Genomic DNA, 27,662 nt, shown 5'->3' with positions numbered 1-27,662 from the left:
CTCGTGGTTGAGTTAGTGGTTATGTGTTATGCTTATAATATATCCTTCTGGTTTTCAAGGAGTGAGATGTCATAAAGACCCAAGTCATGTGATAAGTGTTATGCAAGCCTAAATCATATACAAATTATACCTATCCATAAAACACATAACATTGTTGCGCATGTGTGCGTGTGCTTGTCGACAGAAAGAAAGAAAGAGAAAATAGAGAGAAAGAAAATAGAGAAAGAAAGAGAGAGAAAGAAAGAGGGAGAGAGATAAATAAAGAGAGAGAGAGAGAGAGAGAGAGAGAGAGAGAGAGAGAGAGAGAGAGAGAGAGAGAGAGAGAGAGAGAGAGAGAATTAGCAGAAGTACAAAGGAGACAGGGGAGCAACTTGACATTGCATGTTCTCCTTTTTGTCTGATCTTCAGGTCAAAAGTCCTGACTCGCCTAAAGATAAGGTATCATAAAACAGCAACCATGGATTGAGGAAAGGAGTGACTGAGTGAGTGTTATTTGTTATCTCTGGGGATCTCTGGATACGGGTGGATCACAAATCCTGACTACCCCTCCTTTCTTTCACTACACTTCCTCCTTTCCTTTGTGCCCTGGGAACCGTGCTTGGACTGACGTAACCTGGCTTGATGCGTCAGACTGTCCTCCTCGCTTCCTCCTCTCCTCGGTGACTTCCTAGTATTGAGGCGACAACAGGAAAGGACGCAGTAGTGACTACTTTTAGGCGCATCGAGGAGACGTGCTCAGTACGAGGCGACTTCTTGGAGCAAGGCGACTTCTTGGAGCGAGACTGACGGCGAATGTAATTCCCTATGCGCTATTTCTTCTAAGGGGAGGCAAACTCCTGGGAAGCGAATGAAGAAACAGATTTTGCTTGTCTTTACATTCAGAGGACTAGTAAGAAGAGGGAAAAAGAGTAAGAAAAGAAAATGTCCAACTTTATATTACGGAAAGCTGAACCCAAGGATGTGCCGGACATATTGCGACTCATAAAGGTACATTCCACAATTCATCATATAAATTCTACTAATTCAATTCATATTTTTATTTAACCCCTACATGTTGGCATTCCTTTTTGCTAATTGAACTCGTTCTTTGTTTATTTGTTTCTTTGTTTGTTTGTTCTAGGAACTGGCTAAATTTGAGGAAATGGAGGAGCAGGTCGTTTTGACTGTGGAAGGTATTTATACATAGATATAATAATAATAATAATAATAATAATAATAATAATAATAATAATAATAATAATAATAATAATAATAATAATAATAATAATAATAATAATAATAATAATAATAATAATATGTATAACCTATATCTAATCTATATCTAACCTTTATCTAATCTATATCTAACCTATATCTAACTATATTTAACCATATCTAATTACAGTATCTAACCTATAACCTATGTCATATCTAACTAATAACTATAGATAACTATATCTAACCTATATATAACTATCTAACCTTTATCTAAACTATATCTAACCTATATCTAATTACAGTATATCTAACATATGTGTAACTAACTACAGTTTAAGTTTATTTGGATCCCCATTAGCTGTTACAAATGGCAACAGCTACTCTTCCTGGTGTCCAAAAAAAAAAAAAAAAAAAACCAACAATAAACATACGGAACAATATACATAACATAATCAAACATAATCCCCCCCACACACCCATCCAACCCAACCCACCTCATTACATTAGCATAAATACCTAAATATTACAAAATGACTAGTAAAATAATAAAATTTTATATTTCAAGAATATAAGTATATATCTAACCTATGTGTAACATATATCTAACTATGTCTAACCTATATCTAACTATATATAACTATATCTAACTATATATTACATATATCTAACTACATCTAACCTATATCTAACCTATATATAACTATATCTAACCTATATCTAATTACAGTATATCTATATATATCTAACTACTGTATATCTAACCTATATCTAACTATATATAACTACAGTATATATAACGAAAGGTTATCCTATAACCTAGTTATATGAATACTGGCTGAGCGTCTCGCTCTTCGCCATAATGAGATATCTCTTATCTCCAGCACCTACTGTGCTCATGAACAAAACAATTGCACTCTCATGCACGTGACCAGGCCACGCCCCGCGTCCTACTATATGACGCCGGACATGGTCACACTCCCCCTTCCTCAGAAAAGTTTCCAACACTGAAAATCCAACCAAGGGACCTCAGGGCGCTAAGAGCGAGACGCTCAGCCAGTATTCATATAACTAGGTTATAGGATAACCTTTCGTTATATTATCATACTGGCCAATCGCGTCTCGCTCTTCGCCATAATGAGATATGGGGCAGAGCAGACGCGTGGCCCGACAAGTGTACCCCCTGAGGACCCGCAAGCCCTACTACCAGGGGGGAGGGGAGTCCCGTCCACCCGCCCGTCCTAACGAAGGGGGGGAGGCAGTCAACTCCACCAAAGTGCGAAAAAGAGGGAACCAGAGACCCCTAAAAACGCACAGTACAGGCGGGACCACGTGTGACACATCACCCCGTGGCACACACCCACACACCCCTGCTAACCCACCGAGAGGCAGGACGCATGGGAGGTCCCAGACCTCAGAACCGCCTGGGAGACAGAACCCCCAGTCACGTCCATGAGGTAAAACTTAACGAAGGGACCCAGGGAGGACAAGGATGTCTTCCACCGAGGCCCCCCCTAACAAGGCGGCAGAGGCCGCCACTCCACGAGTGGAGTGCGCCCTGACACCCCCAGGGGGGGCCTGTCCAGCCAACGTGTAGCAAAGGGCAATGCCCTCGCACAACCAATGTGACAGGCGCTGCTTGGACAGTGCCTTACCAGCGCGGGGGCCATCGTAACAAACAAAAAGTTGATTGGCAGCCCTGAGATCCCGAGTCCGACTGAGGTAAACCCCCAAAGCACGGACAGGACACGACAGACGAAGGCTCGCCTCTAACCCACTAGCGTGAGGAGGCAGATGAAACGCCTGAATCACAATATCCCTGGAGCGAAAAGAGCTCCGGATATTCTTTGGCACGAAGACTGGATTAGGCCTCAGAGTCGCACCGCTATTTGCAAGACAGCTGCTCCAACGACGCCTGCTCAAGAGGCTCAAACGGGGCCTCAGACAACCGGCCGAGGACCAGTTGGAGGTCCCAACTCAGAGACAGAGAGCGTTCCACCGGCTTGAGACGCCGAGCGCCAAGCAGGAAACGTTTCACAAGAGGGTGGCTGAACAACGTAACACCCTCAAAAACACACATGACAAGAGGATATAGCTGCGGCATATACCCTCACCGTCGAGGCCGACAGTCTACCCAAAATAGACTGAAGGAAGGAAAGGACAGCGTCCAGGGGGCAGGACACCGGGTCCCAGCCCCCCACCTTACACCACTCTTGAAAAGTACGCCACTTATCCGCGTAAACCGCGATAGTGGAGGGAGCACGCGCGTTTCGGATGGTGTCGCCCACAGAAGGGTCAAGACCCATCCCCTCCAGACTCACCCCCTCAACAGCCAAACCATCAGCAACTGTCCCAGAACAGGGAACAGCCACAGAGACCCGTGCGCCTGAGAGAGGGCCCGCGATGACCAAGGAACAGGCCACGGCGGGGCTACCAAGAGCTGGATCAGGACCGGAAACCACACAGCCGTGCCCCGGTCTGGCACGATCAGGATCAAGGTCCTGTGCTCCCGACGTATCCGCTCCAACAGCTGAGCTATCAGATGTATGGGGGGGAACGCGTACAGAATCCCGGGCGGCCATGGATACATCGAGAAGGCATCCACCCCCCTGACCCCCCTGACCGAGAACCATAAGGGGCACTGGTGAGACTGTCTGCTCGCAAACAGATCCACCGTGGCTTCCCCGAACCGGTCCCAGACTTGTCTGACTATGTCTGGATGTAGTCCCCATTCGTCGGAACGTGGACCGCCCGCGACATCGCATCCGCGCCCACATTCTGCTTGCCAGGGATGTGGAGCGCCCTCAGGCTGCGCAGATTGAGAGACGGCCATAGCCAGAGCTCGACCGCCGCCCTGTGCAGACGGATGGAGCGTACTCCACCTTGTCTGTTGATATATACGACGCTGTCGTCGTGTTGTCCGTCCTGACCAACACGTGCTCGCACACCACCAAGTGGCCGAGCCGCTTGAGGACCAGAAGGACTGCCTTCAATTCCAACACATTGATATGCAGTGCAGACCGGGTAGCATGGCATGTCCAGCTGCCCCCTACTGCGTTGGTCCGACATGTCCCCCCCCATCCCGTGAGGGAGGCATCGGTGAAGACTGTGACATGTGATAGCCTGCTGCCCATGGAGATCCCGCTGGTGAGGGTACCAGTCCTCCCCCAGTGGTCGAGATCCCCCAGTATTGACATGGGAACATTCAGTCGTTTCCACTTGCCTCTCACCAGGTCTATTCCCATACTGGAAAACCACCTCTGTATCCTCCTCATGAAGAGGAGGCCAAGAGGGACCACAGAGTGAGCAGATGCCATCATACAGAGTAGGCGCATCACGGACAGCGCCGTAACCGTCCTGCCAGGACGGAGCCCCCTGAGCGCGTCGAGAATATCCACTCGCCGCCGCTCCGAGAGGGTTGCCCTCATGGGCCTTGAGCTTAGAACCAAGCCCAAGTACTCCACCTGTTGACTGGGAAGAGGAGTACTCTTCTCCCAGTTCACAGCAAAACGCAGACTGGTGAGGAATTCCACCACCAGCCTGGTATGAGACCTGGCGACCTCCTCCGGCCGGCTGAGGAGCAGAATGTCGTCGAGATAGAAAATAACTCATATCCCCTGACGACGTAGAGGCTCCAGCGCGGTCTCTACGCACTTGGTGAATGTGCGGGGGGCCAGAGAGTAGCCGAACGGCAGCCTCTGGTATTCATACGCCACACCCTGAAAGAGGAAGCAAAGGAATTTCCTGTGAGGAGGGAAGATCGGGATGTGAAAATACGCATCCTTCAGGTCTATGGAGGTGAACCAGTCTCCCACTCTGACGGAGCTTATCAGGTGTTTGACGGCCTCGTCACAATCAGCCGATTGAACGCAGACAGATCCAGAATAGGTCTGACACCTCCCGATTTCTTGGGCACAAGAAAATACCGGGAGTAAACGCCACACATCGCGTCCTCCCTTGGGACCACGACTATGGCTTGCTTCGCTAACAGAGATTGGATCTCGTCGGCCAGAGCTGTCACTGCTGCTGACCCTGACAACAAGGTCTGCACCAAACCTGAAAACGGAGGGTGGGGTAGCGCAAACTGCAACACAAGCCCCCGCCTCAGTGTTCTCTCCATCCACATCGACATACGGCACTGCTGTAGCCATATGTGATGATAATCCCAAAGCACAACCGGCCCCACTTGGCGCTGGTCCGCTAGGAACCGTAGATAGGCGGCCCGGTCCCACCCACTGTGCGTTGCCAACCCTGGACCCGCCAACCGCGCGAGCAGGGTGTCTTGTGGAGTCGGGATATCGGAGCCTGACACTACCAACGAGGCAATCGCACCCAAGGGGGGACCCCGACAGAAAGGGCCGGTTTGATACGGGGGAAGCTGACATCACACTGGGTGACAAAAGCTCCCCCACTGAACACCTCACCAGCATGGATTGCTGAGGAACTGTTCTACAGCTGGACATGCAAGGTGTGAGGTCCCCACACTGCCCGATAGGGTGGGTTCCTACACACCGTAGCCCTGCAGTGATATTACTACCACCCAAATCACGCGCGCCTGCCTTACCACTGCCGGTCATCTGGCCGTGGGAGGCACTAACGTGATACCCGGCCTGGCGAAGGCTAGGTTGGGGGAACCCGCGCTGTGCCCCAAGAGGCCTCGAGCCCCCCCGCTGACAACTTTGTTGTTGACAGACGTAACACCAGGCTCACCAACCACAGACGCAGAACGCGTGGCGTGGGAGCCGCTTGACAGCACAACATTCTCACGGACAGACCCAGGCCTAGCCATCAACTGGGTGTCAGCCCCTGTCCCCATGAGAAGCGAAACGTGGGGCCGCTTGCGCTTCATTGAAAGCACGCGGCCCGCAACCAAAGGAAACAAATCAGAGCCCTTATCCCGCTGGTGTTGGGGGGGGGAGTGACCGGAGAGCGAGCTAGACACAGCTAGACGGCGACGGTTTTTTAGGGCGTGCTCATCTAATGTAGCCGATCCCTTGGCCGCCAAGACTGTCGGCCTTGCGATCACCTGTTTTCGTTGTGTCCAGGGTACCTCAGGCGGGGGAAACATGGCCGCTGGTTGAGGGCCTCGCCACAGTCGTTGACGAGGCCACGCTCTCACCTCTGGCTGCGTAGTGCGAGGCGGTGTGGGGCCCAGGTCAAATACCGCCCGTGTTTCTGTGGAAAGACCAAAGAGTCCCTCCGCGGAAAGGGGAGCCCTAAGAAGACTGCTCCAACCAGAGATGCTTGTGAATAAGAGTTGATAGCATCCTGATCCTCCCTGCGGTTATAGCCTGCGACTGAGTTAAAAGTTCTATAACCCCAAAAACACGCGCGATGTTTTCGGTGTCGGCTGGCCCTACAGCCCCACTACCCGACACCAATGTGGACAGAAAAACAGTCAACTGAGCAATGACACTGGTGGCTGCTAAATTCCATCCTGTGGCGGTATAAACTTCATCAGCCCATACCGCCACCTGCCGGGCCGACTCGCCCTCAGGCGTCGGCTTCCGGGTGGGACACCGTTCAACCATGCCAGGGCAAAGGATCAATGCTACCTGGCTCTCAAGCCAGGGCACACCTGCCTTGCGCCCTGTTGTCAGCCCATTCACCCATAAAAAGGGTAAATAAGCCTCAGCAAAACCCCCCACATTAGCTACCGACTGACCTTCATCAATGAACCGGTTAAGAGGAGGGAAAAGTGGTGACAGCCCACGGCGGGGAACAAAGGAACAGTGACCCAGCATCGTAGCATTAGCATTAGCCGCGCGCTCCAGGATAGCTGGGAAAACATCCAACTCAGAGTCATGACGACAACGTTTACCCAGATATCCTGCCCCTTGCGCCAATACACAACTTGGTTGTCTCACGGGACAACGAGCAGTATCACAAACGCTAGCATTGATGCCTGGTAGCGCAGGCCCTACCTGTGCGCGACCTAGCCCGACAGCTAGCCGCCGTGCGACGTCCCTCGATCCACTGTCACGAGACGAGGAAACCCCAGGCCAGGCCCGATGCGCTGTTATGCACTGCAGCATCCATGTTGGAAACAAAAAAAGAGGAAGGGGGAGTGTGACCATGTCCGGCGTCATATAGTAGGACGCAGGGGCGTGGCCTGGTCACGTGCATGAGAGTGCAATTGTTTTGTTCATGAGCACAGTAGGTAAGAGATATCTCATTATGGCGAAGAGCAAGACGCGATTGGCCAGTATGATAATATAACCTATATCTAACTAGGCTGACCCCTATTAATCGATTAGTCGACTAATCGGTTGAAAGGAGCCGTAGTCGACTGGCCAACCTCTTGGTCGAATATAAAAAAAAAAAAATTCCAAAAGAAAAGAGGCCTAGAAGCGTGGCTAACGCTAATGGCACGCATACCAGAGGCTAACTGCCTACGAAAACAGGCACAGAGGCACTGAAAGAGGATTTCACCCATCTAATGAACACACTAGACTAGACAAATATCCAGATGTATCCATCAGTGGACCAATTGCATGCTTTTGCAGAGGACAAGAAGCCTTCAGTCGACTCCTTCAGACATTAAGCACCCCCCACAGCCCAAATGGAATGATAAAAAAAGATTTTTTTTTCTTTTTTCTTTTTTTAAATATTATATATATTTTTTTAAGTCGACCAATAGTCGACTAACGGCAAATTTTGGCCAATCCTAGTCGACCATCCAAATCCTTAGTCGGGGACAGCCCTACTACAGGTATATAATTATATCTAACCTAATTACCACATTTTCTTTTAGGCAAACAAGTGCTTCCTTTAAAAATTTTAAATGTTTAAATATATGATATTTATTTATGTATTATTTTAAGCAATATAAAACACACACTCCACAACAGCCTCTTTAACTGTAATCAAAGTATAATTTAAAACCAAAACAATGGTTTTGCTTGATGATGGTCCAGGAATGTTTTTTCTTCTTTAGTTAACTAGTTTTTTGGGTGTTTTGGGTGAGACTGTTTTTATACATATTCCTAATAGTGGAGGGCCGTGTATGGGTAATTTGTTGTTTTCATTTAAAATTGATGCAAAAGTTTCGCTTTCACTACTAATTTGAATGTAAGGGTCTATAGAAAAATGTTGGTTCGATTGTCAAGTGCTCAGATAAAAAATTGGCCTCTAGGGGGTGTTGGCGGTTCCTAACCACCAACCGGCCTTTTCCACATCAAATGAACTATGTTGCCACTGGCTGCAAAACTTTTACCTGAGGTTGGGTGACAATATTTCGGCCCACAGGTGGTACAAACATATGAACGAAGCAGGATGGGTCCACTGCTGCCTGGTCCTGTTTTCTGTGAGTTGATTCGTAGACATTCTTTTGTATGTACAAAATAAAACATGTGAGTGGGGTATCTTATTCTCATATCTAACTCTCCCATCATGTTTCTTTTAATTTGTATTGAATTACTCATTCATGAAAACCTAGGTATAGGCTAGGGATGCACGATATTGATTTTTTGACACCGATACCGATACCGATAACTTTATGCTCCTCAAGCCGATACCGATACCGATAACCGATATTTATTGTATTATAATATTTTTTTTAACTATATATATATATTAGGGATGCACGATATTGATTTTTTGATACCGATACCGATACCGATAACTTTATGCTCCTCAAGCCGATACCGATACCGATAACCGATATTTATTGTATTATAATATTTTTTTTAACTGTATATATATATATATATATTTTTTTTATCAAATTTTTTTTTTTTTTTTTTTAGTATTTATAAGCTCCGACGTCATCGGTACTGCTATCGGTACTCGAGAAATTATGGAGTTTTTTTTTTAGGAATTTAAACATCGCAAACTAATCTTGTTGGCCGTTGTCTATTATCTCTCCTGCCTCTGTCTCTGCCTGCGAGCGGGCTCCCTCCCACACACACACACACTCACTCACACACACACACACACACTCACTCACACGGGTGCTGCGCTGCCGACTCAGTACAGACAGCTCTGCTCTCATAATGGCGGAGAGAACGAAATGTTCAAAAGTCTGGGTCTATTTTACTAAAGTCGATGCTGACAACACTCGTTGCCACAAGTGCAACAAGACATTTGCCAGTAATGTATAAGCGCTCGTACTTGTCAATGTGGCTGGCGGGGAGATAACGTTAGCTCCGAGTAGAGTAATGGCTGACAATCCGGAGGTAAATAAACGAACGAGAGCTTCTGATTGGTGGTAAGAAGAAGAGGTGGGTGCAAGCCGTGGGACGTAATTGGCAGATCGACTGTCTGTCTCCGAATGTAACGTGACTACGTCACAGCCAAGAAAGGGAGCGCTCGATTTGTGAAAAACTCCCTGTTCCTAAACCACACGCTATCAGTTTTACCACAGTACTGGCAAAACGGGAGGAGGCTATAATAAAAACAAGCGCCCTTCATCCAAATCCACCCACACCGGATTTCTTTTAACCAAAAAATGTATTATATGTTATCGGAGCTATCAATAACGTTATCGAGTTTATCGGGATGACGTCATAATTGCTGATATCGGCCCGATAATTATCGGCCCGATAATTATCGTGCATCCCTAGTATAGGCACCAACATCACTATTCTAGGTTCAATAGAATAATGGTTATGAAGCGTAATTAAAAAATACTGAAATTGGCAGCCATCTTTGATTTTTGCCATACCAGAATATTCTAAACATCAATATTTGAACTCCAGTTGATTCTTCACACAGTATTGACTTAAAATAGCAATACAAAATTATATTACAGAGCAATTGTATGAAAATTAAGACCTTTTTCAAAAATTCATGATTTCGATTGTGGCCATTTTGGAAAATGGGCAAACATTTCTTTTAAATTCAAACTGTTTTTTTGACACTCCAGAATATTTTTTTTTCTATAGACCCTTATCTTCAAATTAGAAGTGAAAACGAAACTTTTGCATCAATTTGAAATGACTGAGTCTCCAGGCACCCCACTATAAAAAGAAAAGACAATTATGGTGATCTTCCTTTGCCAGAGTTACTTGAGGATGGCTTTGGTGATCACCCGTTCTACCACTGTGTTGTGGTTGAAGTTCCTAAGGATCAGCAGAGTTCAAAGGGTAAATAATTTTTAATTTTTTCTCTCTCTCTCTCTCTCTCTCTCTCTCTCTCTCTCTCTCTCTCTCTCTCTCTCTCTCTCTCTCTCTCTCTCTCTCTCTCTCTCTCTCTCTCTCTCTCTCTCTCTCTCTCTCTCTCTCTCACACACACACACACACACACACACACACACACACACACACACACACACACACACACACACACACACACACACACACACGAAAGTATTGGTTGTGGGGTTAAATCCAGGTGAAATCCTTGGTTGTTGGGTTAAATCCAGGTGTAATCCTTGGTTGTTGGGTTAAATCCAGGTGAAATGCTTGGTTGTTGGGTTAAATCCAGGTGAAATGCTTGGTTGTGGGGTTAAATTCAGGTGAAATGCTTGGTTGTTGGGTTAAATCCAGGTGAAATCCTTGGTTGTTGGGTTAAATCCAGGTGAAATGCTTGGTTGTGGGGTTAAATTCAGGTGAAATGCTTGGTTGTTTTTATGGTAATTCTAGTTTTACCACGGTACTGGCCATTGAATAAATAATTGACCACGGTACTGCCATGATAAAGACTAAAGAGTATGTATATGGCACCACTTTTGTACTCAAATAATACCATGGTATAATCCAACTGAAACCATGATATCATGCTATTTCCATCATATTTTGGTCACCACTATCATCATATAGTCACCAAAAGATTATGGAAATATTATGATAAATCCTTTTGTAAATCGCAGTAGAGTAGCTGTGTGCAGATCCAACCTGTTTAGGCCAGATACAGGGGGAATGTAAAGGAAATGGATATCAGCACACTGGATTACAGCTCCCAATACTTTAATGAATACCATTCAAGACCATCCATTAAAGGAACTTACCGTCTTCTCCAGAGTCAGACAAGAAGATACCAATTTCCTCTCTGTGCGTTCAGTAGAAAGCTATCTAGCTCCAAGCTAGCCTAGCTTAGTACAAATAAATGGAATGGCGTATGGACCACTAGCTTGGCTTAAAACTCCAGGGCCCTCATTCATCAACGTGGACGTAGAATATGTTCTATTTCCACACGTAAGCACGGAATGTAGAACTAGTGTACGCACAGGGAAGTCGGGATTCATCACACGGTGCGTACGCAGGCTCTACGCTCCTCCGTAGAACTTTGTTCTACCGTCAATGCTCGTGCATGATTATCCATATATGGTCATGAAAGTGAGGAAACACCCCCCATGGGATGTGAAATAATGGACTGACCCGAGCGGGACTCTGAGAAACTCCACGAAGAATTCACTGCTGTCGAACCAAGAAGACACTATCGCGTATTATGGGATAAATAAAAGGCGGATTTGTAAACGGTGATGTCAGATATCAACGGCTCCCTAAGACCATTGCTGCAATTCTGCCTGGACAGCTCAAAATACTAATAAAGACCGTTCGTTGACCACTGTTTGGCGTTGGTTGTGTGTCATTATAACCGTGCTGTAATATGAATGCCTTTATTAGTTGTGTTCGATTGGCTATATGATTTTTAGAGGCATCTATTTTGTTGTCGGCTAATAAAGACCGCGCTGGAATATGACTGCCTTTTCCCGTGTTGTTTGATTAATACCCAGGGCCAGGGATTAAAGTTCTCCTCAATTTTATTCCAAATCGCGATGGATCTCCCGTCGATTTTCTACCTGCTGCATATGATTTCTAGAGGCATACTACAATCTATTTTGATGTCAGTATTGGGTAGCCTATATAAACAATAATAGAGATCATATACAAGAACAATGAATCTCACTGCATGTATGATGTAGCCTGCCTTTCAATACATGAACTTGAATTCCATCATGTTTGTGTGCGGGACTCACAAGGCTGTTGTCACAATGGGTGGTACCGGTACAGTAATAATTGTCCACACAATATCACGATCCATGCCATAGCCTATGTTCTATTAGGACATGATCTGTGACGACAAATGTTCTAGAATGTTTGAAGATATCATACTCTGACAGCATGCCTATGATCAACAAAAACGCGAACTTGAATCCCATCATATACATAGTCTGTCCACTATGGTGTCATTGCAATGCGTTTTCTATTCTTTCTTATACAGTAAAAAGGGGGAAGAACACTATATTCATATGACTTGTATTCTGCTTACAGCTTCGAAATTCCACTTGTTTTGTTTAACGTAAAGCCTTTTAAATATAATCAAGACGTTCCCGTGTTTCTGCGGTCTGCGCAAAATAATAACGAGTTGAGCTTTATGATTTATGATGAATTGAAAATGGGGGACCCTGATGTAAACAAGACGAAAGTTGGTCTGCATCCCCAATTAACAATTGTATGTACTGAGCTGTACTGTACTGTACCCATTCTGCAATCTGTTAATAAACTTTCCAATCAATCAATCAATCAAGCTACGCGGAGCGCAGTCAGTCAGTAGCCTACACCCCGTATATTCCGATAACGCTATATAAACCATGCTGCATTCATTCTGAGAGAAAGATCTATTATTCCAAATGCTATTTATAGGGTTTTGACCATAATTACACTACTGTTGCTATTTTACAATGAACTATAATGAACTACGGTTCGTACAGAACATGCCAGTGTTATTATGCACAGAAGCTCATTTCCTTGTTGTAATAATATATTCTACCACTGGGCGTCAGGTAAGTGTGGTCTGACCTGTGCGTAGATGTAAGCACGGAGTCAAGTTCAAATCGAAATTGATGAATCCCACTCTTTGCTTAGAAATGATCGTACGCACAGGGTAAGCACAGATCTGTGCGTAGAACACGTTGATGAATGAGGGCCCAGGAGAGGTGTTTTTGGCCAACAGCTATAGGCTAGCTGGTCTGCCCACAAAAATGTGGTTAAGTCTCTTTTACAATATTTGAGTACATTGGAATGTAATGGGTCGCAATATCTTAAAGAGGTCAACAATTATATATTGATTCTTTCGAACAAATACTTAAAAAGAGTCTTTGAAAGGGCTAATACTGTAAAGTTTCAGTCTGTCAGAGTCTACTCCACCATGTTTGTTCCCAGCCTGTGAAAGAAAGAAACGAAAGAAAACATAACAAGTTAAGTAGGTCAACGCTAACAGTCAAACAAGAGGACAAGTTAAAGGCAAACTCCAGCGCGGGTTAATGTTTACAGTTGAATGTAAAGTGAATGTCATCTAGAAGGGAAATAGGCCACATGGTAAGTGAATCATTCACTGTCTACAACTGCCTTGCAACGTCATCAAATATAAAGTCTGAAGCTGCTTCATAGACAACTAGAAAGCTATGCTCAGTAGAGAGCAAATCATAGAAAACTAGAAAGCTGAGCTCAGTAGAGAGCCAATCATAGACAACTAGAAAGCTGTACTCAGTAGAATACAAATCATAGACAACTAGAAAGCTGCACTCGGTAGAGAACAAATCTCTGACAGGCCTGGATGTGTAATTCACCACCACGTGGATGCAGTCCCTGGTTGTACTGAGTGTGGCTGTACTGTTATATAGATATATAGAGACAAGCAACACAATATCACACGTTTGTTTGTTTGTTTGTTTGTTTGATTGATTGAATGAAAAACAGCAAAACAGAATTGCTCCACCTGCCGGCCAAATCCTCCCCCCTGACCGACCTTTCCATCACAGTCGAGAATGCACCTGTGACCGTGTCCCCGACCGCCAAGAACATTGGTGTTGTCCTCGACGACCAGTTGAACTTCTCCGCTCACATCGCAGCGACAAGCAGAACCTGCAGATTCCTCCTGAGCAAAGTCAGAAGGATCCGCCCCTTCCTGACAAAAGAAGCCACCCAACTCCTCATCCAATCAACAGTCATCTCCCGCCTCGACTACTGCAACGCACTGCTTGCTGGCCTCCCGGCAACTGCCACCAAGCCTCTTCAACTCATTCAGAACGCAGCGGCCCACCTGATCTCAAACCTACCGTAGTCAGCGCATGTCACCCCACTTCTTAGGGACCTGCACTGGCTCCCCATTGCTGCACGAATCCGCTTCAAGGCCCTCGACCTGGCATATCGTGCGGCAAAGGGAACCGTTCCTGCCTACCTCCGGTCAATGGTCTCTAGCAGGGACGTGCACAGGACTTTAGAAAGGCAGGTGCCGAAAAAGGAGAAAAGGGCATCAATTATTAAATGCAATGTGAGCGCGCACAGCGCGCGAGCCCGATTTTTTTGGTTAATACAAGTCTATGGTACATTCAGTTTCACCGATGTCACCAAAACTACATAGTGTCCCTTTAATAACACAATATGCGCTCTAGACCAACAGCTGCGGGCACGCTGTGTTGAGAGAGCAAGAGAGAGAGAGAGAGAGAGAGAGAGAGAGAGAGAGAGAGAGAGAGAGAGAGAGAGAGAGACCGTGTAGTATATTTCTACAGAATCCTACAATAATCTAAGGTTATTGTACAGTACAACGAGATTGCTATCTGGGAGGAGGAGAAAGGGTCATACGTGATAGAATTGTTGGTCTCCTCATCTGACTTAAGCAGCTGAAGAATAAACGTGTACGCCAGACAACCAGAACTGTAGTTCAACTCAACTGATTTATTTGAGCCAGGGCCAAGAGTGAATAAAAGGTTGCCTTTCACATACAAGGATTATCAGAAAACATTAACATGGCTGCTGTGTACAGGAATCAACAAGGTTTGCATCTCAAACCCCAACAGGTACATAAAACAGTCACTCGTTAACATAATTTGAACATACATTGACAATACTGTAAGCCCTTTTTGTATATAAGTAAGCCTGGTTTCTAAGCTAAGTTACATTCTATTCTAACCAAACATCGTGGTTCCATCCGGCTTACTTACATAAAAACAGCTCAGTCGTATCTCTGGTGGGGAGGGGTGGAGCCGCAGACCCCTGGGGTTGGTTTGGTCTGGGCTCCCGAACTACCAATATGTTCGCCCTTATATACTATAATTTCTGGCCAATAATAGCACATTTTACTAATACAGTTGGTCCAATCGGCGTCTTCTGTGGGGGGTTGGTTCTTGTCCCCGGGTGGGTTGGTGTCGTCTTCCCTCAGTGATCAGAAAGGGGGGGGGTCTTGATGTCCCCCCCCCCCTCCTTGGTGTGGTCTTTTGCTGAGTACCGAGGGGTTTTGCTAGTGGCCCCCGTCGGTGTTCCTGTTGGGGTCAGAAGGGGGGTCTTGATGACCCCCCCCTCCTAGGTGTGGCCAAATCTCCTCTAAATGAATCTATATGGCTACAGATGTCTAATATCATCCAAGTACAGTCAGTGCTTTCTCAGACTGATACAAGACATCCTATAAAACCACACAACCTTTATTCACCAGACTGACACTCTGTCTATCTGTGATAGATATATCAGGCTTCCATAACAAGAGTGTAATACCCCTTGTTCCTCTGCTATTTAAAGTGAGCCTGTTTACTATGGGGTGTGACTTCCCCTGTGGCCTTTTATGACCGGCAACTGTCGTTCTCTCCACTCCAGTCTAGAAGGGGGGGTTTGTTTGGACTGCACTTTTGGCTAAGCCCTGTTTTTACATTATGGATTCATTTATTTTATTCACACATATTAGTTATGGAATTCAAGGTCAATATTTACTACAACCGCATTAACTCACTTGTTAGTTGAAACGTAGTCCAGGTCAGGAGGGCTTGATGAAGTATTATGTCCACTGTCCCACAGTTACAGACTGTTGTCTTGATGTATATCGACTGTCCAGACTGCATCCAGCCAAATAGCTTATTGTTAGCAGTTAGCACAACACAAGTACTGATGAGCTGTGTCTACTGTCTGTCTTTGCCCATTTCCGCGTCGAACAGCCTGCAAACTACCTGGCGTTCTATCGCCATGCTCTAAGACAAACTCTAACCTTAACCAACTTTGAAAGAGTTCCTAAGCTTAACCGTCGAAAGAACTTGCCGTCATGCTCTAAGACAAACTCTAACCTGAACCTACTTCGAAGAGTGGCTAGGCTTAATAACCAGTGTAGAAACTGGAGTCGGCCAATCAGAGAGCGTCTGCCAGAAATGCGGCTACGGAAAGTATACAGGCGTCTGGCAGCGCGCGTAAATAATGGGTCCTTCCAGTTCCAGGAGAGGGGTAGGTGCATTTATCTCTCATTCTTTACCTAATATTTAGATTCTATCATGACATCTTTCATTTGGAAGGGCAGGGCAGTCTATCTATATGTGCAACAGTAAAAAAAATTAATAAAAAAGGGGCATAAAAAGGGCACTTTCTAATGAAAAATGAAAAAGGCAGGTTCCCGGGCACCCCTTCACGTCTATGTGTGCACGTGCCTGGTCTCTAGCTACACACCCTCAAGACCCCTACGCTCTGCATCTTCTGGCCATCTCAGACCCACTCCTGTAACGGTTGGGGTTTTGCTCTCCTCTGGGAGCAAAAGCCCTAGCGTTACCTGGTGGTAATTAACCTGTCTATCTGCCCTGATTGCATTAATTGGTACCTGGTGTGTATAGTTAGGTTGGCTTTATATGTTCTTCCTGGTTACTATTCAGATTGTCAGTCGATCACTGAACCTTGCCGTGAGTAACTACTATGCATTCATGTTAGAGTCTTATCGTCCCACGTTGCCACAGGAGATATACGTAGGATATGTGTTTGGACCACTACTGTTCCTAATGTATGCAAATGACATGTCGTCAGCTTGTGACTGCAACTTGTTCCTGTTTGCGGACGACTCAGCCCTGCTGGTCTCTGACAAGAACAAGTTACAGGTGGAAAAAACCCTCAGCTCGGAACTAGGCAAAATCTGCATATGGCTCGCCGACAACAAACTATCATTACACATGGGCAAAACAGAGTCCATTCTCTTCGGTTCAAATAACAAACTCAGCAAGACCGACGGCTTCTCAGTTACAGTGGGTGACAATATTGTCACAAGGAAAGATGAAATTACCTACCTGGGTTCCATCCTAGAGGCTAATCTTTCCTGTGACAAAATGGCATCCAATGTAATAAAAAAAAGTCAACCAACGAACTCGATTCTTGTACCGGATCTCCTCTCTGGTAAACAAGAATACCCTGAAGACTCTGGCAGGAGCACTCATTCAAGGGTACTACGACTATGCTTGCACCTCATGGTACCAAAGCACCTCAAAGGCAATAAAAACTAAATTACAAACATCTCAAAACAAACTAGTCAGACTACTGCTTGACCTGACTCCTAGAACCCACCTCACCCCTGCACACTTTGCCAACCTAGGATGGCTTAGAGTAGACGACAGAGTACAGCAACTTGCAATGGGCCTGGTCTACAAGATACACTACACGACCAAGGTACCCATGTACATGTCAAAATACTTCCCAAAGGTCAGTGAATACCACGATCACAACACCAGAGGGAGCTCCACAAATCATGTAAAACCCAGATTCGGCTCAAACAAGGGACTAAACACGTTTCGCAATTATGCCACATCAATGTGGAACGCCCTACCCAAAGCTGTAAAGGAATGTGAATCACTACCCACCTTCAAAAACACTCTCAAAGAACACCTACGGGAGACTGCAATTCGAAACTGGCCCCTACAAATGTCCTAACCCAGTTGTACAATAAAGACCAAGCATGGCTTTGTCAGTATTCCAATGTACAGTGCCCCCCCCCCCTACCCAACCCCCCCCCCCCCCCCCCACCTCAAATGTACAGCCCCACCCCACCTACCCAACCTCCTCCAATGCACAGTTTCTATGTCAAATGTATATACACTCTTTTTCTGGATTTTTTTAGTATCACAAACAGTACTGTATTTGCAAATCTGGTATGTCATAAATGTATAGATGTAGCAGTACTGTCTATCTGTATGTCGTGTGTGTCATATGATGAATTGAAAATGGGGGACCCTGATGGAAACAAGACAAGTCTTTCTCAGGTCTGCATCCTCGTAACAATTGTACGTATTGAGCTGTACTGTACTGTACCCATTCTGCAATCTGTTAATAAACTTTTCAATCAATCAATCAATCAATTTGCTCAAAGTTATTGTGTCATTGATACCGTGCCGTGTTTAACATGTTTTGGAAAGTGTAGCTTTCCCCGCGACTACGTCTCGCTATTGTTTGTTTTTGCATTCGTTATTTAAAGTGTATCTACTGCGAGTATATGCAGCACCGTCGTGTGACGTGTTTATCATTTAGTACGTTTTTGGAGACTTGCTTTCTCCCCTTTATTTTTCCCGTTTACTGTGTAGCGGTATTATTATTACTGCGAGTATGCAGCACCGTTGTGTGACGTGTTTATCATTTAGTACGTTTTTGGAGACTTGCTTTCTCCCCTTTATTTCTCCGTTCTCTGTGTAGTGTTATTATTATCATTTAGCATGTTTTGGAGACTTGCTCTCTCCCCTTTCTTTTCATCATCAAGTTACTCGAATTAAAGGAGCAGTGCTCAAATTCGAGAACCAACATCTGTCTCTTGTTGTGTCTCTTCTGCACTGCACCTGGGTCCAACACACGTACCCAGACCGTAACACACTCCTATTTGAGCTCCAGGAGGGTCATCAAGGAGAAGCCGCCTTTTCTCAGTTATTGCCCCACAACGGTGGAACGAACTGCCCACCACAGTTAGGACAGCCGAAACCCGTCCAATATTTCGCCATCGACTAAAGATGCACTTCTTCAACCATTATCTGAAATGAAAAGAAATAATAATAATCTAACCCTAACTAACCTTACTGTCATGCACTTGTCCTAATATACTAACCTACACTGTAGCACTCAACACTTTGATCAACATTGTTACTCAGCTGATAGAGTTGTGCCCTTCCTGATGACTTGTCGTACAGAACTTGTAAGTCGCTTTGGATAAAAGTGTCAGCTAAATGACTAAATGTAAATGTTTTTTTTTGAACACGTTTTTTTTATTTTCAATTTTTGACATGACATAAAACTAGACACACAAACATTAACAGTAAAAATCCACAATAAATCACAGGACTATGACAGTCCAGTATTTGAATCAATATAAATGTAGATTACAAGATATATACATAATAATTACAATACAATACATACATATGCTCTTGCTCACAAAAAGAAATAAACATTCTGTAGGTCCACAAAATCTGCCTCATATTCATTGTCTATAGAGCAGCTCCAGACTTTATACTTGATAACACCAGAAGTTACAGTCTTACTTCTCTGGTTTCTGGCTTTGAGGGAAAGAGTAGCTCATGTTCAGAAATATTGATTGAACTTTCATGGACCATGGAAATAACATATTACAATTTTTCATTTGTGTGCTTGTTCCTCTTTTAACATGCATTAACCTCGCTGGAGTTCTCCTCTAGTAGATGAATGCAGCGTAACGCTCTAGAAATGACTCATTGTTTGTTTTTCAGGATACACTGTGATTGGCTTTGTGATATACTACTTCACCTATGACCTATGACTCATTGTTTGTTTTTCAGGATACACTGTGATTGGCTTTGCGATGTACTACTTCACCTATGACCCCTGGATCGGGAAGCTGCTCTACCTCGAGGACTTCTACGTCATGGAGGACTTCAGAGGTAAAGTTGTTAAATCTGCACTGTGTCATTTTGAGGGGGGGACATATTACAAATAATTATTCTCATGTCTCATGAGCAGGGTTGGGCAATAACACGTTACTTAGTCATTTTATTAATAATAATAATTCATTGCATTTATAAAGCACTTCTCAGGAACCCGAAGTCGCTGACATTAGGTGGGGAAAACAGAGAAAACAAAGAAACAAAAAGAACATATGACCACGGGAAAACAGGGGAAACAGCATGATACACAGAAAACATCAGACCACAGTAACAAAGATCACAAACAGGTTGGAGGGGGAGGGGTTAAGGTTGGGGAAGGTTGAAGGCTAGGGCGAACAGGTGGGTTTTGAGGTGGGATTTGGAGGTGGAGATTGTGGGGGAGTCTTTGATGGTCTGAGGGAGGGAGTTCCAAAGTCGAGGTGCAGTGCGTGAGAAGGCTCGATCACCAACGTTTTGGAGCTTGGATGACGGGACAGTGAGGGAGGCAGTGGAGGAGGACCGGAGGGAAACGGGTGGGGCGGTAAGGAAGAAGGAGATCAGTCAGGTAGGTGATGAGTAGTGTTTTGAAGTTGATGCATTCCTTGATCGGGAGCCAGTGGAGAGTGGAGGACAGGAGTGATATGTTCACGGGACCGGGTGTTAGTGAGGAGGCAGGCTTTCCTGGGTTACTTTCCCAGTAACGAGTAAAGTAAGGCTTTCCAATTTCCGAAATAGTAATTATACTACAGTTACTAATCCAAGTGACGCTGCGTTACTGTGTTACATTGTTGCCTGAATGGAACGTTAGATTACACTTATATGCGGACCTCAGTAGATGACGTGTGCTTGTGAGACAATGTAACGCAGTAACGCAGTGTCACTTGGATTAGTAACTAGTATAATTACTATTTCGGAAATTGTAAAGCCTTACTTTACTCGTTACTGGGAAAGTAATAAAATTACTACGTTTTCGGCCCTATCTCTGCACGCCACTGTTCAGCTGGTCATACCACACTGAATCTGTGCTGAGTGTTTCATTCATCAAAAGCCCAAGTCTTCCTGGCTTCATGGTTAACTCTTCACACCTTTTGTAGTGTGGTAGTGAAAGGTTAACCTTATGTACATTTACATTTAGTAATTTAGCTGACGCTTTTATCCAAAGCGACTTACTGTAAGTTCTGTATGACAAGTCATCAGGAGTGCTACAGCTACAGTGCTTCTGTAGTATGGTAGTGAAAGGTTAACCATTCTGTAGTGTGGTAGTGAAAGGTTAACCTTCTGTAGTGTGGTAGTGAAAGGGTTAACCCGTTGTTTGGCAGTGAAAGGGTTAACCTTCTATATTGTCACTGTGAAAGGGTTAACCATTTGGTAGTGTGGCAGTGAAAGGGTTAAACAGAGTCGTTATCTGCTGTGTTTTTCCTACAGGTCACGGAATCGGCTCCCAGATCCTGAAGACTCTGAGTGAGGTGTGTGAGTTGGTTATTCAAGGTTACCGATTCCCATCACTCTTTCCACTAGATGGCAGTAATGCAGAAAACCCAGTGTAATTATTTAACTCACACTGTAAAAACATACAACAAAGAGCTCAGCTGACAATGACAAAAGAGGTAATTATTCTGTTAGAAGAAAAAGTTATCACAGCGGAACGTTAAATCAAAAACACTAGAACTGAACTACACTGAACTTACAAGTTTCAACTATAAAATCTCTCGCTCACACACACACACACACACACACACACGGGGGGGGGGGGTAGAATTCATACATTTTGGTGTCTCCTTCATATTTGGACAAATACCTCCCTGAAATGTACCCCCTCCACAAACACATACACACACACACACACACACACACACAGAGCGGCACGTCTCGCCCTCCGCTAGAGTAGTAGTGTTGGGGGAATGCATGCCGCTCTGTCGTGGCTTAGAGTGGATCAGAGGCTGGCATGCAGCCTTGTAACATTTTTGTTTAATATTTATAAAATTGGTAAGTCTTTGTGGTCAGAACTACAACCCACCAATACTAGACATGGCTATGTCACAGGCAGACACACCATGGGTCTTCATTTTACTCTACCTCTACCAAGAACAAATGCACTTAAAGGGGAACTCCAACATTTTGGGAAATTAGCTTATTTAACATCTTCCCTGGAGTTAGACAAGAAGATACATACCTTTTTTGTCTCTGTGCGTGCATTTTAGCTTTGGGAATAGACGCTCCGTTAGCATAGCTTAGCTTCATCACTGGAAGTGAGGCAGGACAGTAGCCTTACAGTGCCTTACAGTGTATTGCAAGGTCTGACATTGACCAAACTTGATATGCATGACCTTGGTGGGCTCTAGGTCAACTCCTGAAAAGGGGGTCAATGTCAGACTTTGCAATCAAAAGTTAGGGGGCTAATAACCCTTGCCATAATTTCAGTGCGCCCCCTAACTTTTGATTGCAAGGTCTGACATTGACCCCTTTTCAGGAGTTGACCTAGAGCCCACCAAGGTCATGCATATCAAATTTGGTCAATGTCAGACCTTGCAATACACTGTAAGGCACTGTAAGGCTACTGTCCTGCCTCACTTCCAGTGATGAAGCTAAGCTATGCTAACGGAGCGTCTATTCCCAAAGCTAAAATGCACGCACAGACAAAAAAGGTATGTATCTTCTTGTCTAACTCCAGGGAAGATGTTAAATAAGCTAATTCCCAAAATGTTGGAGTTCCCCTTTAAGAAAACCGTAATGTATAGAGCTGCTGCATACTGGAATTGTATACCTGAAGATAATGATGATCAGCAACAAATTTACTTTTAAGAAAAAGTTTAAGGATGCTGTTATGAATGGTGAAATACAGTTGAGTTACTGATTTATTTAGTTAGTATTGTTAGTTTAGTTAGTTAGTTTAGTTAGTATTGTATTTGTGGTTGGAGCTTTTGTGTGTTTTCTTTGTGAGACTTTGAAGATGTTGAGAATGTGCTTAGGCTAGGTTAGGTGTTTCTTATGTTTTTATAGTTTTTTGTTACTGAAATGTACTGTAATGTTGTAGGTTGTGTGTTAGGACCCCAGGAAGAATAGTATTTAACCCATGGGTGTAGACTAATGGGGATCCATAAATAAACAAACAAATAAACACACACACACAGGAGGTATTTTAAAGCGCATCCAGGTGCTGGATCTGAGGTTGAGCGAGTTTTGAATTAATTCAAGCTTGGAACTGAAGTTTTCCAAGAACAGCCTATTAAAAACATACCAGTGCTGCAACCTGTGTGTGTGTAGCCAGTGAAGTCCAACCAATTAGTGAATAGAGTGTACAGTGATGCGTCCTATAATGTGAATTAGAGATAAATCTAAAGCGGATTGAGTTTGGCTAAGGCAGTAGGACAAGCAAATCTATAAACTATGTCGCCATAGTCTAGTTGTGACACAGTGTGACACAGCGTGGGAAATAATTGAAGTGGGCGCATAGTCTTGATCAATGCTCCCAGAAGCATTTGAGAAGAGAGTTCAGGGGTGGAGCTGTATATAATTATGTTTAACTAGCACACAGTGAGAGATATGGAGCAGCCCAACAGGCGAAACAAGACGTGGAGCCGTATTAAATATGAAAATATTTTGTATCTGGTGAAAAAAATTGTATTTGTTTATTTATGTTATTCTAGTGAATCTCTTAATTACATCACTATTTTGCCTTCAGAACATTATTATGTTTGTAGGTTAAGTATCTAATGTTCTCAATTGGCTCATTTTCACATTTAACAACCAGGAAATGCCCAAGAGAAAGTAGCATGTATTGTAGTTGAAATCTAGTAATCCATGCACGAAAACAAGAGTTTTTTTTCCAGCAAATCTCTCAGTTAAACAACAAGATTGTGCCAGGAAGGCAGTGTTATGTTTGTACATGATGCATTTACAATGATCACTTTGTCAGAATACGAGACATTCGTATTGGGTAGGGAGGGAGTGCTGTGTTTACTGTGTCTCCTTGCTGCCCTCTAGTGGTCATAAAATAATGATTGCAGCTTTGCTAACTAATTTGCTAATTTTGGTCAATCTGTATCATAGATATATATATATATATATATATATAAAGACAAGATGGCTCAAGGCGGAGTCTCCCGCGTAGTTCACTGGCGGCCATCTTGCTTGAGTGGACTACTGCTTTAACACTTTGAGTGCCAGCGACGCTATATGTCGTTAGTTCATGCCGACCGTTGAATGCCAGCAACGCTATATAGTGTTTGTTTGTTGTTTTTTTTATTTTTTTTATTCATATTTCATCAATCTAGCCTCACGTCAGAAAATACCACCCCCTATCGTCTCTCCCTGTGTAACTGCACCCCATTGGATTAGACTGATGGGGGGGGGGGGAATCCAGTTTCCCCATTTTACTTATCCGGCAAGCCATCCGAAGAGATCGAAGTGATTGCTGAGCCGGAAAACAGCGTGGAATACATATTTACAGTACCCAGCGCTGAATCAATAAACGCGATTGATATTTGGAATGGCGATCAGGAATTGGAATAATATTTTTGGAGAACATCTGATCTGAGGTAAGGAATCTATTTTACCAGTCTTAGGATAATCGGATCTGTTTTCACAGAGATATCAGCGTTTGCCCTATATGTGTGTGTGTGTGTGTGTGTGTGTGTGTGTGTGTGTGTGTGTGTGTGTGTGTGTGTGTGTGCTGATCAGGAAATGAGAGAATAGATTTTTCAGCTCGCTTCTCTAGCGTGCATAAGTACACATATACTAGATAATCTAGCGTTTATTTAAAACTATTCATAAATAGGCCGAAAAATGACATTTGTTTTTTGTGTATTCCAGAATATTCCAGTAAATGCCGCTTATAACGGAATCTTTATATTTTCCTGAAACTTTCAAGAAAACGAGGGCTTTTCAAAATGCTATAAAACGGAAATGAACCGATTAAAAAAACAATCCGTTTTGACAATGTTGACTGCAAACAAGTCATTGATAAGCCACATAGCCATAATTTAAGACATAGATTATGCGTTCACAACGATATCATTGAAGTGGGTGCTGGCATTCAACCATGTTTTACCATGTTCACCAGTGGCATCCAAAGTGTTAAGGTGATCTGCACAAACAAAAATACTCTTAACTCGCTGAAATCTTGACGGATTTACAAACGGTTTGGTTTATTACAAAAGAATTTATGCGTGGCTATGATTCTTGCTTGGAAGAATTTTTTAATTTTTTAATTAACATTTTCATATGAAAGTCCATTATAAGTATGCAGTATGATAACCACATCTCTGATGTTTTTAACAAACCAAACGGTTGAAGATTTAGCAAGCTATGGTTATTTCAAAAGTACATGCACGTTATGAGTGGGTGTGCTCCACCTACGTAAGATCGCCGCCATGTGGCAACGTCGGTCTCCGTTGGCCAGCAGCGTGGGTGAGTCATCTAGTGATATATATCTATGATCTGTATCACCTGTCTCTCTCTCTCTCCCCCCTCAGACGGCTGTGAAGACCCGCTGCAGCAGCATGCACTTCATTGTGGCGGAAAACAACACGCCGTCCATTGAGTTTTACAAGCGACGAGGAGCGTCTGACCTGTCCCTGCAGGAGGGCTGGAGGCTGTTCGCCATCGAGAAGCAAGACCTGCTGAAACTGAGTGCCAAATAGAGAGGGTTTCACGAGGTGTGTGCGCAGTCAGGGTGGTATTGTGATCAGGAGGAACAGTATTTTTGTTCTATTTAACACATAAGAAAAGCTGGCGCCTTACTTTAACAGGAACGCATTGTGGAAGTTGTACACTTATCTTAATTGGGTCATACGGCACAGATTGACATAATAATTAGTTAACTTATCAGGCAATGATGAGCTATTACCAAACCAAACCCCTCCTTTATTCCACACCACAAGCGGACGTGTGAAATGTTCTACATAACAAAACGTTTTAACTGTTTGAGGCCAATGTGCAGCTTAGTTTCCTGCCCCCTGGTTGTGCTCACATCTCTGTTATGACGTTTCAGAGACACCTGTCTGTAGTGCCCAGAGATAGTGTTGTAGACCTCCTCCCTCTGGAAACACTTATATACCCTGGCTGGTCTGGGATAAGATCCAACCAGAATCCTCTCTGCTCTTATAGACCCTGGCTGGTCTGGGATAAGATCCCACCAGAACTGTCTCTTCTCTTCCTACTGACTTAACTCACACAAATCAATATAATAGACCCTTTTCACAGCATTTTGACTTGTCGTAGATGGGTAAACACAAGGTGTAACCATAGATACAGAATATTCATTATTCTACAGGGTTTACCTTGGATTGTGATCATCATAAATTCTGAATCCATTAATAAAATGTCAAAAGTGAAGTTTACTGCACTGCTTATTACTGTAATCCTGTTTATGATTGTAACCTGTTGTTCTATTTTGTTCCTGGGTTGTAAAGTTATACTGCAATGACTGACTTATGATACCTCACATGGTTTTGCTTTGCAGCATGACAACACGATGACATCATAACCCTATGATACATTCACAATGATTTTTAGTGGTGGGAATATTATTTTCTAGTCATTCACACAATCATTTACATTGGGGTGGGGTTGAAGTGCCAATAAAGTTGATTGAAACACAAACATCTAGCTCTTTTTAAACTATGAATCTATATGACCTCTACTGTCTAACTATGAAGCCACACACCAGACACGTGCAGAAGGGGGGGGGGGGCTTTGGGTGCCCAAGCACTTGCCCATGTGCCCCTTGATGACCAAAGTGCCCTTTAAAAAGAAATTCAGTTTTTGAATTTTTTTTTTTTTTAAGTACCACCAAACACCAACTACTCATGTCCTCTAGCAGCCTGAGAGTAGTCTGCAATTGAGGAATCTTCAAATAATAATAATTATAATACATTTAGATAAATCATACAGTATGATGCAGTTTGTTGTAAAATTCCGTGTTATATTCTCTGAATATTGGTTGCTAATGCTATAGTTTGGCTGGTTACGTTAAGCTGTAGTTGGTGTTCTAACATTTTGATACATGTGCCCTTTTTAAAAATGTTGCACCTGCCCCTCTAAAGGTCTCTGCACGGCCCTGCCACAGACACATACATACACAATCAAACTCCTAACTAAGGCTATTGGGTGAACACACAATCACACACATGAAAAGGGGGGGAATAAATTGCCCTCATTTCCACTGCCTTCATCACACACTGTTCTCAGTATACTCTCGTTGCCCTCATCGTGGTAAACCTACTGCCTTCATCACACACTGTTCTCAGTATACTCTCGTTGCCCTTATCGTGGTAAACCTACTGCCTTCATCACACATTGTTCTCAGTATACTCTCGTTGCCCTCATCATACTGTGGTAAACCTATACTGCCTTCATCACACCAGGGGCGGATTTAGGATTGTAGGAGATCTGGGGCTTAGCCTCACGTCAGGCAAGGGGTGGTTTGGAGGGGGTCATGCACAACCCCCTCCACGACATTTCTTTTTTTAATTTAATGAACCTGTACGTGCAATTTCCTGCAATATAGAGCCTTCAATCTTGACCAATAAAGCTGCTCTTTTCACTATAAAACTCAGTTAACCATAACGTAGTTATGGTTAGATTTATATATTGGGGGGGGATATATCATATTTTTCATATAATCAAAAAGTGGTGGAGCAAGATCATACCTTTGCTCCCCCAAGTTCAATAGTGGGAGAGCAGAGATGCTCCGAATGCTCTTATGGCCAGGCGTCTATGATTCACTGATACAAAGTAAAATAGTGCAGTGCAATAAAATAGTTAGTAAAATAGAATAAAATAATGCAATAGTGCATTGCAATAAAATAGTTATCATCGTATTTTTTCGGGAGGCCGGTAAGGAGTGCATTACAGTAGTCGAGTTGGCTTGAGATAAAGGCATGGATCTGGTTTTCAGCGTCCTTTT

At 44.0% G+C, this 27,662-nt stretch overlaps 1 protein-coding gene across 1 annotated transcript; it reads left to right on the top strand.

The window, feature by feature from the left end:
• Positions 1–536: 536 nt before the first annotated feature.
• Positions 537–26,345, top strand: LOC311233146 (diamine acetyltransferase 1-like). The gene is made up of 6 exons (XM_084320037.1): positions 537–987; positions 1,121–1,172; positions 10,197–10,280; positions 19,670–19,771; positions 21,179–21,219; positions 25,228–26,345. The coding sequence occupies exons 1-6, from the start codon at positions 922–924 to the stop codon at positions 25,393–25,395; spliced, it is 513 nt and encodes a 170-aa protein (XP_084176163.1). The 5' UTR covers positions 537–921; the 3' UTR covers positions 25,396–26,345.
• Positions 26,346–27,662: the final 1,317 nt, after the last annotated feature.

Source organism: Notolepis coatsorum (genome assembly GCF_963971535.1).
Source record: "Notolepis coatsorum genome assembly, chromosome: 8".
NCBI classification, from domain to species: domain Eukaryota; kingdom Metazoa; phylum Chordata; class Actinopteri; order Aulopiformes; family Paralepididae; genus Notolepis; species Notolepis coatsorum.
This window is presented reverse-complemented; position numbering and strand designations above follow the sequence as displayed.

Excerpts from the sequence above, each read along its gene's own strand:
- LOC311233146 (XM_084320037.1), top strand. The coding sequence starts at position 922 with ATGTCCAACTTTATATTACGGAAAGCTGAACCCAAGGATGTGCCGGAC. Across the intron at positions 988-1,120 it reads ACATATTGCGACTCATAAAG|GAACTGGCTAAATTTGAGGA; the intron begins GTACATTCCACA and ends TGTTTGTTCTAG. Across the intron at positions 1,173-10,196 it reads GGTCGTTTTGACTGTGGAAG|AGTTACTTGAGGATGGCTTT; the intron begins GTATTTATACAT and ends TTCCTTTGCCAG.